The following is a 14,206-nucleotide window of genomic DNA, read 5'->3' as shown; positions in this document are numbered from 1 at the left end:
GGCATGGCTCTGAGCCACTCTGGAGAGTGGGGGGGCCCAGCCAGTTCTGTGGCTGGGAATTTCCCAGGCAGACAAGTCTGTTTCTTCCTCCCCAGTGGGTGCAGCCCAGAACTGTCTTCTGAGGAAGAGGTGCTCTCCTGGGCCCCCACTGTCCCCAGGCCTCAGGTAAGCCCATCAGGGTCACAAGGAAGGGGGTCTGGGTTTGAGGCCAACCATGGCAGCTGACCTACTTTCTAGCATCAGTTTCCCCTAGTGTGTGCAGCTCTCACACTGTTTGGGTGAGAACCAGGCCTCTGGGCTTGGACATTCTTTCAGTGAGTTTTGAGGGTGGAGGGATGGGAAATGGAAGCCCAGGACCTCAGCAGGGTGTCTTCCTCCGAGCCGGGGACATCTGCCTGTGGGAGGCTGGGCCCACCGTCCCTTGCTGACCTGCCCTGGGAGGAAGGGACAGGGCCCAGCACTGCCTACTCCCCTCCCTGTTCTTCCCAGCAGTCTGAGCCTGGCTGGGTGCCCCCTGCTCCTCCAGGTGCCTACTTGGGCCTTTGGGTAGACAGATTAACAGACAGGGGAGGCTGGGTCATGGTTGGACCACCCCAGGACCCTGACCGGGGGCTCAGCTTATGACCCTGAGCCTGGGAGAGATGAGGCCATGCCCTCCAGGGCACTCAGCATGACCCGGCCCAGTGGACGGGACTGGGTAGCTTCCTTGGTGCAGGGGGCTGTCATGCTAGGACAGGGTCACTGACCAGGCCAGGCCCCTGCCCCATGACTTGTGGTGGATATGTCCTTTTGTTTTTGTTTTTTGCTTTTTTTTTTGAGACAGAGTTTCCCTCTTGTTGCCCAGGCTGGAGTGCGGTGGTGCAATCTTGCCTCACTGCAACCTCCACCTCCCGGGTTCAAGCAATTCTCCTGCCTCAGCTCCTGAGTAGCTGGGATTACAGGCACCTGCCACCATGCCTGGCTAATTTTTTGTATTTTTAGTGGAGATGGGGGTTTCACCATGTTGTCCAGGCTGGTCTCCAACTCTTCACCTCAGGTGATCCACCTGCCTCTACTTCCCAAAGTGCTGGGATTATAGGCGTGAGCCACTGTACCCGGCCATGTGATGGGAATGTTCTGTGTCCATAATAGATGCTGCATATTGCTGGCCCAGCTCCTGAGGCTCTTTGGACCTCCAGGAATCGGTGTCTCTATCAGGAACCCTTAACCCTGACCCGGACTCCCGGCTGGGACCCAGGGTGTTGGAGTGGCAAGAGCGCTGTCAGGCCTGGTGAAGGGTGTGAGCTGTCCAACGGGGCAAGGAGGAGGCAGGGCCTGTTCTGCAGTTGGACAGACAGAGCCCTCTAACTGCTTTCTGGAAGACTGAAGGGCAGGCGATGTTGGAGGGAGAGAGTGCAGGCAGGGACTGTGAGGGAGTTCAGGTCAGAAACAGGTGGCGCCTGGATTCAGGCTGTGGTGGTCACGGTGGGGATGAGGGGCTGCTTTGGATTGTGCTGGGGATGTGGGGTGGTGCGCTGCTGCATGACTACTGCCAGGTCTCTCTGCTCTTGGTGTCTGCATCCAGGGCTGGGAGGGGGTCAAATGTATCACACTATCGGCCCCAGGCCCACCAAGCCTGGGGAGGTGGCCACCCTTCCACGATGGCATTTGGATGTTCCCTGTGTGTGGGGAGGGCACAGGGACTCCATTCCTAGACCACCTCTGGGACAGTGTGTCTACCTCTGAGGTCAGACGCTCTGCACTGGGACAGGGTGGAGTGGAGGGAAACCCAGCTTGGGGCTCATTGGAGGGGCTTGCTGGCAGACACCGCCCTTTGTGGGAAACTGACTGTGGGAGAGGGGAACCCCAACCTCTGTCACCACATCCCTCTTCCCTGTTGTCACACCTGTCACCTGCTGCCATAGCCATGAGACTTCCCAAGGGTCACTGCTGCCACTCACTGCACAGCCTGGAAGGGAGTCCACAGGGGACATAGAGTGAGCAAGAGACCTGTGCCACTCAGGCCTCCTGGGGGTGTCCCCAGTGCAGCCATGATGATAATCACAGCTACCATTCACCAAGTCCTGCCCACAGTCTAACCTACTCTATTCACAACACTCCCAGCAGCAAGGCAAGTGAGGTGCTGCCATCATCCAGGCTGGACAGTTCAGTGATTTGCCTGAGGCCCCACAGCAGGTGAGTGGCAAGTCCAGCGTCAGAGCAGGGCAGGCTGGCAGTGCCCCTTGAGCCCCCTTTGTCATGCTTACCACATGCACATCCTGGGCTTCTGCAGGAATGCCCTGTCCCCTACCTGCCCTGCTCCGTGCAAAACCCTCTTTGAACTGTGCCTGGGAGACATGCTGAGAGAATTCATGGAAACAAATGTGTTACTGACAGCCTCTTTGCCTCCAGAGTTCAAATGGAGACAGAGAAACCAGCTAGAGGCAGAGGGAGGTAACACGGAGTCCCCCAGAAAGGTCTGGGCTGCGCGTGCTTCAGGTAACCTCCCTTGACCTTCAGGAGAACGAGAAGGCTGCCTGATCAGAGAGTCTCTGAAGAAGATTCTGTGGCTACAGGCTTCAGCAGAGTGTGAGGGAGACCCCAGTTATTTCCTCAGGTGTTTCCACCAAATCCTCCTGTCTTTCGTGGCCACCACCCCAGGCAAGGCTTGGGGCCCCCATCTGCTGCTGGACAGTAAGTCCTGGCCCCGTGGCAGTGAATCTGTGGGGTGCTCTGATTGTGGGCACTATGGAAGCTAAACCCCATGCTCCAGGTGGGGTGGAGGGCCTTCAGAGGACTCCTGGACAGTGCCAGGCTCTAGGCTGAGGTGGGGGACACAGGAGAAACCAGGCCAGGCCCATCCCTACTGGAGCTTCTCCCTAAGCAGTGGAGGCTCAGCCACTGTGAGGAGGTAGGCAAGGCCCTGCAGAAAGAGGGGTGTGGAAATCTGGGGGCTCCCAGGAAGGGCCGCTGCTGGAGATGGGGTTCTTACCAGGATGGGCTCTGAAGATAAGCAGGGAGTATTTGGGAGGGCAGAGATGAGGCCCAGAGCTTCTGGCAGAGGGCATGGCCTGCGCAAAGGTCTGGGGGCCGGACAGCCTGCACGTATTCTGGGAAGCGGGAAGGAGACACAGGCCTTGTGTTTCTGAGGCCCGACTTTAGACTGTGCCCTGTTGGGGAGGGGCCAGGGAATGTCTGAGGCTGGGCCTGACCCTGCTCCTTACCCCATGGGAGCAGCAGAGCCATGAAGAAGAAGTTAGTGGTGCTGGGCCTGCTGGCCGTGGTCCTGGTGCTGGTCATTGTCGGCCTCTGTCTCTGACTGCTCTCAGCCTCCAAGGAACCTGACAACCATGTGTACACCAGGGCTGCCGTGGCTGCGGATGCCAAGCAGTGCTCGGAGATTGGGAGGTGAGCAGGGCAGGGCATGGGACATGGGTCCTGAAAACTGGGCAAGTGGACCTGAGCAATACCTTCACCCCTCTGAGACTCAGTTTCCCCACATGTAAGCTTTGCTTGGACTCTCTCAGTAGCCTTTGGGAAGGGGACGGTGACTCCGAGAGCAGGGTGTGGGTCTCCTAGAGCCAAACAGGGCCCCTTTTCTCAGTTCTAAGAGTCTCTGTCTCTTTGGATAAACTCCACTGTTTTGTTGTTTGGTTGCTATTTTTACTTATATCTATCTATCTATCTATCTATCTATCTATCTATCTATCTATCTATCTATCTATCTATCTATTTAGAGATGGAGTTTTGCTCTGTTGCCAGGCTGGAGTGCAGTGGTGCAATCTCAGTTAACTGCAACCTCCGCCTCCCAAGTTCAAGCGATTCTCATGCCTAAGCCTCCCAAGTAGCTGGGATTACAGGCGTGTGCCACCACACCCAACAAATTTGTGTGTGTGTGTGTGTGTGTGTGTGTGTGTTTCTGAGAGATAGTATCGCTCTGTTACCCAAGCTGGAGGGCAGTGGTGCAATCTTGGCTTACTGCAGCCTCCCCCTCCCAGGTTCAAGTGATTCTCCTCCCTCAGCCTCCACAGTAGCTGAGACTACAGGCATGTGCCACCATGCCCAGCTAATTTTTGTATTTTTAGTAGAGACAGGGTTTTGTTATGTTGGCCAGGCTGGTCTTGAACTCCTGACCTTGTGATCCTCCCACCTCTGCCTCTCAAAGTGCTGGGATTACAGGTGTGAGCCACTGCGCCTGGCCTAATTATGGTGTTTTTAGTAGAGATGGGGTTTCACCATGTTGGTCAGGCTGGTCTCGAACTCCTGACCTCAGGTAATCCACCCACCTGGGCCTCCGAAAGTGTTGGGATTACAGGTGTGAGCCACCATGCCCGGCTTATTCTTTTCTTTTCTTTTCTTTTTTGGTTAGGAGACAATTTCTTTTTTTTATTTTATTTTATTATTATTATACTTTAAGTTTTAGGGTATATGTGCACAATATGCAGGTTTGTTACATTTGTACACATGTGCCATGTTGGTGTGCTGCACCCACCAACTCGTCATTTAGCATTAGGTATATCTCCCAATGCCATCCCTCCCCCCTCCCCCCAAGGAACGCTGTTGCCCAAACAGGGACATGAAGGGCTTATTCTTTTTTTAAGGTGGAGTCTTACTCTGTCACCCAGGCTGGAGTATAGGGGAGCGATCATAGCCCACTGCAGCCTCAAACTCTTGGGTTTAAGTGATCCTCCCGCCTCAGCTTCCTAAAGTGCTGGGATTACAGGTGTGAGCCATGGTGCCTGGCTTCTACTGTTTTATTCTATTTTAGACTCTTATCTCATGTTATATATAAAGATCAGTTCCCTTCTAAAGACTTAAACAGAAAAAATATTATGTTTTTCATATTTTGAGACAGGGTCTTGTTCTGTCACCCAGGCTGGAATGCAGTGGCATGATCATAGCTCACTGCAGCCTTGAACTCTTGGGCTTAAGCGATCCTCCCACCTCAGCCCCCTGAGTAGCTAGGACTACAGGCGTACATCACACCTGACTAATTTAAAAAGACTGTTTTGTAGAGATGGTCTCACTCTATTGCCCAGGCTGGTCTTGAACTCCTGGCCTCAAGTGATCCTCCACCTTGGCCTCCCAAAGTGCTGAGATTACAGGTGTAAGCCACCATCTCTAGCAGGGAAAAAAAAATGTTATTAATAAAGTATAGCAATTTCCCTTTTTGTCCCAATTATAAAAGTCATGTACCTTTGTTTGCTTGATAAAGAGGAAACTGTCTGTGCAAGGTGGTCCACACCTGTAATCCCAGCACTTTGGGGGGTTGAGGCGGGCAGACCACCTGAGGTCAGGCGTTCGAGACCAGCCTGGCCAACATGGTGCACTCTGTCCCTACTAAAAATATAAAAAGTTAGCGGGGCATGGTGGTGTGCACCTGTAATCCCAGCTACTCAGGAGGCTGAGGCAGGAGAATCGCTTGAACCCAGGAGGCAGAGGTTGCAGTGAGCTAAGATCATGCCACTGCACTCCAGCCTGGGCAACTGAGTGAAACTCGGTCTCAGAAAAAAAAAAAGAAAAGAAAAAGAAGAAACTGTAATCCCAGCACCTTGGGAGGTTGAGGCGATAGGATTGCTTTATACCATGAGTTCGAGACCAGCCTGGGCAACATAGAAAGACCCTATCTCTACAAAAAAGACCAAAAATTGCCCGGTGTGGTGGTTCTTACCTGTAGTCCCAGCTACTCAGGAGACTGAAGTGGGAGGATTGCTTGAGCCCAGGAGGTCAAAGCTGCATTGAGCCAAGACTGTGCCACTGCACTTCATCCTGGGTGACAAAGTGAGACCCTGTCTCATAAAACAAAGGCTGGACACAGTGGCTCATACCTGTAATACCAGCACTTTGGGAGGCCAAGGTGGGTGGATTACTTCAGCACAGGAGTTCTTGACCAGCCTGGGCAACATGACGAAACCCCATCTCTACAAAATACACAAACAAACAAAATTGGCTGGGCATGGTGGCATGTGCCCATAGTCCCAGCTACTTGGGAGGCTGAGATGGGAGGGTCAGTTGAGCCCAGGAGACTGAGGCTGCAGTGATCTGAGATCACACCACTGCACTCCAGCCTGAGCAACAAAGAGAGACTTTGTCTCAAAAAAAAAAAAAAAAAAAAAAGAGGCCAAGGCAGGCGGATCATGAGGTCAAGAGATAGAGACCATCCTGGCCAACATGGTGAAACCCCGTCTCTACTAAAAATACAAAAATTAGCTGGGCGTGGTGGCATGCACCTGTAGTCCCAGCTACTCAGGAGGCTGAGGCAGGAGAATGGCTTGAACCCGGGAGGCAGAGGTTGCAGTGAGCTGAGATCGTGCCACTGCACTCCAGCCTGGCAATAGAGCAAGACTCCATCTCAAAACAAAAAAGAAAGAAACTAAAAACAAAAACCCCAAAACTCGAATGGACTTCTCTTCCATCCTCCTTTGGGCAGGTGGGCAGCAGGGTGTGTATGAGGGGCCAGGGTGGAAGCCTGCAGGTTCTCATGCCTTTATGTGCCACATGGCAGGGACGCACTGCGGGACGGTGGCTCTGCGGTGGATGCAGCCATTGCAGCCCTGTTGTGTGTGGGGCTCATTAATGCCCACAGCATGAGCATTGGGGGTGGCCTCTTCCTCACCATCTACAACAGCACCACTCATGAGTGCCTCGGAAGAGGAGAGGGAGAGGGGCAGGGGTTGTGGGTTGGGCCGAGGCACAGCTGGGTGGCCCCCAGGCTCACGTGGCATAAAGGGTTTGGGTGGGTGGGCCTGCCTACCTGCTTCTCCTTCTAGGAAAAGCTGAGGTCATCAATGCCCACGAGGTGGCCCCCAGGCTGGCCTTTGCCAGCACGTTCAACAGCTCGGAGCAGTCCCAGAAGGGTAAGCCATGCTGCAGACTTGGGGCGTGGATGCAGAGCTGGCTGAGCCACTGGGAAGTGGCCTTGCCCACAGGAGCCTGCTCCCATCAGGGTTCAGGGGCAGTTCTAGCACCCCCGCATCCCTTCCTGGCCCCATAGCACCCTCCCACAATGAGTGGTCAGGACCATCATCACCACGGTAAAGGGCTGGGAGCTTCTGTTATTTCTGCTAAGGCCTCCGGGGCCACTCTCTGCAGCACATGGAAAGAATAATTATTATGCTAGCAGACCTCACGGACCAGGGCTCACTGGGGCCCACGCTCTGCTCTGTGCTTTTCACCCACGAGCCTCTCACAACCCTCCCTGCTCCTTTGGGCTAGGGGATGCTGTGTGGATTCCCATTTTACAGGGTGGGGATGCTGAGGCTCAGACAGGTCATGCAAATCAGCTGAGGTCACACAGCTGGGAGGTGGTGAAGCTAAAATTGAACCCAGGCTGTCTATATCCTGCCTTTTCAACAGGCATCCCATTCACTCATTTGTTCATTTGTGGGGATGGCGCTCTAGAATGTGAGGTGGAGTCTCTCTTTTCTAATCTGGTCTTAAGTGGAGAGGAGGCCCCCAAATTCCCCAGGTACCTGAAGGGAAGCCACTGTCCATCCAGGAAGCCACTGTCTGTCCCCAAAGGAGGCACAATAGATTGTGAGATAAAAGTTGGAGGATGGGAGGTTCTCAACAACTCAACGCCTCTAATCCTAGCACTTTAGGAGGCCAAGTCAGGAGGAGCGCATGAGCTCAGGAGACCTGCCTGGACAACATAGCAATACTCCATCTCTACAAAAAATGGAAAAAAAAATTAGCTAGGTATGGCGGTGTGTGCTTATGGTCCCAGCTACTCGGGAGGCTAAGGTGGGAGGATCACTTGAGCCCAGGAGGTTGAGGCTGCAGTGAGCCATGATTATACCACTACACTCTAGCTTGGGCAACAAAGTGAGACCCTGTCAAAAAAAAAAAAAAAAAAAAAAAAGGCTGGGCCTTTTTTTCACAGGCTCACGCCTGTAATCCCAGCACTTTGGGAGGCTGAGGCAGATGGATCACCTAGGTCAGGAGTTCAAGACCAGCCTGGCCAACATAGTGAAACCCTTTCTCTACTAAAAGTACAATAAGTCGGGCATGGTGGCACAGGCCTGTAATATCCCAGCTACTCAGGAGGCTAAGGCAGGAGAATCGCTTGAACCCAGGAGGTGGAGATTGCACTGAGCTGAGATCATGCCACTGCACTCCAGCCTGGGCAACAAGAACGAAGCTCCGTCTCAAAAAAAAAAAAAAAAAAGTTGGAGGATGGAAGGGCAGGACACACTCACCATAGCAGGTCTTAGACTTCAGGTGGGGGTCCTGGGTGGTGCCCTTTGGAGTCTTCTGCAACATACTCAATCTTTGATTTTTTTTTCTTTTTTTTTTTTGAGACGGAGTCTCACTCTGTCGCCCAGGTTGGAGTGCAGTGGTGCAATCTCGGCTCACTGCAAGCTCTGCCTCCTGAGTTCACGCCATTCTCCTGCCTCAGCCTCCCGAGTAGCTGGGATTACAGGCGCCTGCCACCACACCCGGCTAATTTTTTGTATTTTTTAGTAGAGACGGGTTTTCAATATGTTGCCCAGGCTGGTCCCTCGATCTCCTGACCTTGTGATCCCCCTGCCTCGGCCTCCCAAAGTGCTGGAATTACAGGCGTGAGCCACTGTGCCCCACCAATCTTTCATTTGTTTTTAATACTCATTGAGAAACTCAGCATCTGTAGACATGAAGTTGCTCAGGGTAAGAGAATGCAGGAATCATAGGCTTGGCACCTTGTGGATGCTTAGAATCATTTATTTAACTAGAATGTATTGAGCATTGTCTTAAAGAATCAGCTGTTGTTCCTGAAGCTGGGGTGAAAAACAAAGATGGCAGATGAAATCTGTGACACTCCAGGTGGGAAAAGAAACTAGGCAGGTGCGGGTGTGTTACGGGCTGTAGAAAAACAGACCTGGAGGGCCTCAAAATCTGGGACTCTATGGAGGGTGACCTAGTCAGGGAAGGGGACATCTGAGCAAAGACCCAGAGGCAGAGATGGGGTAAGGGGAGTTATCTCCTGATCTGCTATCCAGGTGTGATGGCAGGGACAGAGCCCTGTGGGGAGCTGGGGAGGCTGCAGCAAGTGACCCAAGGGAAATGGCCCAGGTTGTGTGGGATCTCTTAGGTTATGATGAAGCCTCTGCTTCCTGTCTGAGGGAAGTGGGGGCTCGTGGAGTGTGTGAGTGGAAGGGGATGGATCTGGCCTATGGACCCCTTGGATTGCTGTGTAAGGGGCAGGGAGCCTGTGGGGACCTGTCCGGAGGTCACTGCAGTAATTCGTGGAGAGGGTGCTGGGAAGTGGCTGATGCTGGACAGACACACTTGGAAGTGGAGCCTGTGGATTTGAGGATGGGTTGGGTGTGATGCTTGTGTAGGGAGTCCCCGGGGACCCCGATCTTTTGTCTGTACCTGGAAGGATGGGGTGACCCTAATGGAGACAGGCAGGGTTCTCAGGAAGCAGGTTGAGCAGACACTCAGGAGCTCGGTTTTGGGCACGTTGAAGTTTGAGATGCTTTCTTCGAGCAGGCAGGTAGATACTCAGGTCTGGTTATCAGAGGAGCAGTCCAGGCCAGCAGGTCAATTTGGGAGTTGTCAGTGCATAAATGGAGGCTGAAGCTCAGATGTCAAGCAGACCACCAGGAGAGAGAGCAAAGACAGAGGGGAGAGTAGGAGCTAGGATGGCACACGGGGGATACTCGGGTGGAGACAGGTGCTGGGATGCAGGGGAGGCTCTCAGGGAGAGTGATGAGCCCAGTAAAGCTGAGAGGGGCACTAGGTCTGGCAGTGTGGGGGTCACCAGAGAACTTGGCAAGTGTGGTGGCATGAGAGTCTGATTGGCCTGAGGTCAGGAGAAGATTTTTTTTCTGATATTGATACATGATATTTTCTATATTTATGGGTACATGTGAGTGCTTGTTACATGCATAGAGTGTATAATGATCAAGGCAGGGTATTTGGAGTCTCCGTCACCTTGAATATTTTTCATTTCTGGGTGTTAGCACCATAGTCCTCTCTTTGTTACTTTGAAATATACAAAATACTGTTGCTAAGCATCGTCACCCTGGTCTGCTATCAAAGATTAGAACTTCTCCTGTCTTGGCTGGGCACGGTGGCTCATGCCTGTCATCCCAGCACCTTGGAAGGCTGAGGCCTGAGGTCAGGAGTTTGAAACCAGCCTGGCCAACATGGCAAAACCCCATCTGTACTAAAAATACAAAAATTAGCCTGGCGTGCTGGCCTGTGCCTGTAATCCCAGCGACTTGGGAGGCTGAGGCAGGAGAATCACTTGAACCTGGGAGGCGGAGGTTGTAGTGAGCTGAGATCATGCCACTGCACTGCAGTCTGGGAGACAGAGCAAGACTCCATCTCAAAAACAAACAAACAAAAAAACAAAACAAAACAAGAACTTCTGTCTAACTACAAGGTGGAAGGAATCATGTGCTGGGTGTCAGACCTTCCGGGATGTATGTGCAGCTTCTAGGAATTGAAACCACCAGCTCTTGGAAACTTGTGCCAGGCTTCAGGGTGGGAGAGGCAGTTCTAGAGCCGCAGCCGCCAAGCCAAGCCAAATGGCCCCATCATCTCTCGCAAGAGCAGGAGAATACCTGGGGGCAGAGGCCATAGTTGTACCTTTCTGGGCAAAGGGTCAGTGTCTGTAGTGTCCATATGGGCAGTGGGGCTCAGGGGGGAAGCAGGCCCAGGGGTCTGTTTCCAATGACCTCCTCAAAAGTCAGAACTGGAAGGCAAAACCCCTTATAGACTGGGTGCACCTGTAATCCCAGCATGTTGGGAGGCTGAGGTGGGAGGATTGCTTGAGGCCAGAGTTTGAGACCAGTCTTGGCAACGTGGCAAGACCCCTGTCTCTACAAAAAATAAAAATAAAAAATTAGGCTGGGAGTGGTGGCTCAGGCCTGTAATCCCAGAACTCTGAGAGGCTGAGGAGGATGGATCACCTGATATTAGGAGTTCAAGACCAGCCTGACCAACCTGGTGAAACCCCGTCTCTACTAAAAATGCAAAAATTAGCAAGGCATGGTTGTACATGCCTGTAATCCCAGCTACTTGGGAGGCTGAGGCAGGAGAATTACTTGAACTCGGGAGGTGGAGGTTGGAGTGAGCCAAGATTTTGCCATTGCACTCCAGCCTGGGCAACAAGAGTGAAACTCCATCTCAAAAAAAAAAAAAAAAAAAAAGCCACACGTAGTGGGGTATGTCTGTAGTCTTAGGTACTTCAGAGGCTGAGGTGGGAGGATCGCTTGAGCCTGGGAAGCCAAGGCTGAAGTGAGCCATGATTGCACCACTTCACTCCAGCTGGGACAACAGAGTGAGACCTTGTCTCAAAACAGACAAACAAACAAAAACCCTTATAGTTGGATGGAGAAACTGAGGCTGGGAGAGGGGACAGGATGGAGGTTAAGGCTCAGTCTTGCCTCTCTGGGGCAGTAGAAAAGAGGAAGGGAGCCCTTCCTTGGGGCTGGCTGTGTCTTGAAGGTGGCCTGTGCTTGACCTGGGTCAGGGTGGGATCTGCTCTTGTTTTGGCACATTCTGGTGGAGCCCATGAGTCTTACAGGATAAGGCCTTGTGGTCAGCGAGATGGGAGGGGGTCTGGCCTGGCACAGGATTTTAGACATGTAGGCACCTGCACAGACAGATACCTCATCCTGGGACAGCAAAACCCAGCCACATGCTACTGCTTCCCCTCCTGTGCCCTCCTCAGACATCCCTGGTCCATGTACACTCCTACCTGCTGAGCCCCTCTTAAAAAAAAATTAAACATCCCCTCCTAAAAAAAAAAAATAAATTAAAAAATAAATAAAAAAATTAAAAATCCCCTTCTGCTGGGTGTGGTGTTCACGCCTGTAATCTCAGCTACTCAGGAGGCTGAGGTGGGAGGATTGCTTGAATCCAGGAGTTCGAGATCAGGCTGGGCAAGATGGCAAGACGCCAACTCAAAAAGGAGAAAAAAAATCTTTCCTCCTAAGCCTCATTGCCCCATCTGTAAAACGAGTCAGGGACTGTGCCTGGGATGCTGCCTGCGAGAGATCCCGATGTCCCCCACTCAGGGTCAATAACTGTGGCTCTCTCTCACCAGGAGGGCTGTCGGTGGCGGTGCCTGGGGAGATCCGAGGCTATGAGCTGGCACACCAGCGGCATGGGCGGCTGCCCTGGGCTCGCCTCTTCCAGCCCAGCATCCAGCTGGCCCGCCAGGGCTTCCCCGTGGGCAAGGGCTTGGCAGCAGCCCTGGAAAACAAGCGGACCGTCATCGAGCAGCAGCCTGTCTTGTGGTATGTCTGTGGGTGCGGCCCCCTGACACAGGCAGGGCAGGCACAGCCCAAGGACCTTGCAGGCCGTAGCAGCAGTGGAGCGGCCCTCTGCCTTCAGGACCCTGCGCTGATAATGGGATGAGGAGATACAGACCCTTCCCACCACGTGTGAGGACACATTCTGAGCGTGGGGTCCCAGTGGCCACTGTGGCTGGCCATGTGTCCTGAGTGGCAAGGGACACTAGGAGGTTCCCGGAAGGGACACTAGGAGGACGAGCGCTGAGTGACAGGGCCACCCACCCATGACAGGCGCTGCCCCTGCTTTGTGCTGGTCTCCTGTGTGGGCAGGTGTGGGGGTTGGTCTAGCTAAGTCCACCCCACCTGCTGCCTCACATGAGCCCCCTCTGCCCCAGTGAGGTGTTCTGCCGGGATAGAAATGTGCTTTGGGAGGGGGAGAGACTGACCCTGCCGCGGCTGGCTGACACCTATAAGACGCTGGCCATTGAGGGTGCCCAGGCCTTCTACAACGGCAGCCTCATGGCCCAGATTGTGAAGGACATCCAGGAGGTTGGTGAGTGGGTAACCTCAAGGGCCTGGGTGAGGAACTCTGCAGTGGAAACCCTGAGCTGTAGCCCAGAGCCATGGGGTCCTCCTGTCTTGCCTGAGCCTGCAGGAAGTTCCTGGTGGAGGAGGGTCAGTGACTGGCCATGTGGGTCCACAGCTCCTGCTTATATCAAAACCAAGAGAGGCCACACAGTCTAGGAGAGCAAGTCCCTGTTGGGGTAAATGCAGGTGTAGGCAAGAGCCAGGGCTAGGGAAGCACTAGAATACAGCCTGAAGATCCAGGAGGACTTCTTGGAGGAGGTGGTGGCTGGGCTGCAGATAACTTCGTTAGGCAGACAGAGGAAGGGATTCCTAGCAGAGGAACAGCTGGGCTAAGGCCCAGTGGAGGGGGCTTTGATTCACCAAGAGGGTTACAAGGGATGAGGGTCGCCTTGAGAGAGGCATGGGGAAGGGGATTTGTGGGGCAGGGGCCTGGAGCTTGGCTGTGGCTTTCTTCAGGTAATTTTTGTCACTGTTTCATGGAGGAGGGTGATTAGCGTGTCGACCTTTACCACTGAGGCTGGAAATTGGCATGCCAATACCCTGTCTGTCTGGAGCTGACTCCAGGAGAATTAAGAGCCTCCCTCCCTCCCTCTATCCATTCATCGTGAGGAGAAGAGGCCAAGCAGCAGGGACACCGGCAGGAATTCGCCAGTTAGAAAAGGCCCTCTGAGCCAGGTGCGGTGGGTCTGAAATCCCAGCACTTTGGGAGGCCGAGGCGGGTGGATCACCTGAGGTCAGGAGTTCAAGACCAGCCTGGCCAACATGGTGAAACCCTGTCTCTACTAAAAATGCAAAATTAGTCAGGCATGGTGGGTTGTGCCTGTAATCCCAGCTACTTGGGAGGCTGTGGCAGGAGAATCGCTAGAACCTGGGGGGCTGAGGTTGCAGTGAGCCGAGATTGCACCACTGCACTCCACAGAGTGAGACTCCATCTCAAAAAAAAAAAAGAAAGAATAGACCCTCTGAGGCCAAGCTTGGTGTCTCATGCCTGTAATCCCAACACTTTGGGAGGCTGAGGTAGAAGTTGAGGCCAGGAGGTCCAAGACAAGCCTGGGCAACATAGTGAGTCTACAAAAAAAAATATTGAGAATCTACATAAATATAGTGGGGGTGGGGAACAAGAAAACAAAAAATTCAAAGCATAGTGAAAAGAAATATAGCAAAACCCAGCCAGGCATGGTGGCTCACGCCTGTAATCCCAGCACTTTGAGAGGCCGAGGCGTGTGGATACGGGGTCAGGAGATTGAGACCATCCTGGCTAACACAGTGAAACCTGTCTCTACTAAAAATACTAAAAAATTAGCCAGGTGTGGTGGCGGGTGCCTGCAGTCCCAGCTACTTGGGAGGCCGAGGCAGGAGAATGGCGTGAACCTGGGAAGCGGAGCTTGCAGTGAGCCAATATCACGCCACTG

General features: G+C 53.3%; 1 protein-coding gene across 2 annotated transcripts; it reads left to right on the top strand.

Annotated features, from left to right (window-relative positions):
* Positions 1 to 2,106: 2,106 nt before the first annotated feature.
* LOC129143157 (inactive glutathione hydrolase 2-like) lies at positions 2,107 to 13,729 on the top strand. Of its 2 annotated transcripts, XM_054678007.1 has the most exons (5): positions 2,107 to 2,175; positions 2,500 to 2,673; positions 3,217 to 3,387; positions 6,750 to 6,836; positions 12,017 to 13,729. In XM_054678007.1, exons 3-5 carry the CDS (start codon positions 3,330 to 3,332, stop codon positions 12,328 to 12,330), a joined length of 459 nt encoding a protein of 152 aa, XP_054533982.1. In that variant the 5' UTR covers positions 2,107 to 2,175; positions 2,500 to 2,673; positions 3,217 to 3,329; the 3' UTR covers positions 12,331 to 13,729. The 2 variants fall into 2 exon arrangements, with proteins under 2 accessions (XP_054533982.1, XP_054533983.1); XM_054678008.2 differs by lacking the exons at positions 2,107 to 2,175; positions 6,750 to 6,836 and having other exon boundaries at positions 2,392 to 2,673.
* Positions 13,730 to 14,206: the final 477 nt, after the last annotated feature.

Source organism: Pan troglodytes, chromosome 12 (genome assembly GCF_028858775.2).
Source record: "Pan troglodytes isolate AG18354 chromosome 12, NHGRI_mPanTro3-v2.0_pri, whole genome shotgun sequence".
NCBI lineage: Eukaryota > Metazoa > Chordata > Mammalia > Primates > Hominidae > Pan > Pan troglodytes.
Note: the sequence above shows the minus strand (reverse complement) of the source record. Positions and strands in the feature narration are given on the sequence as shown.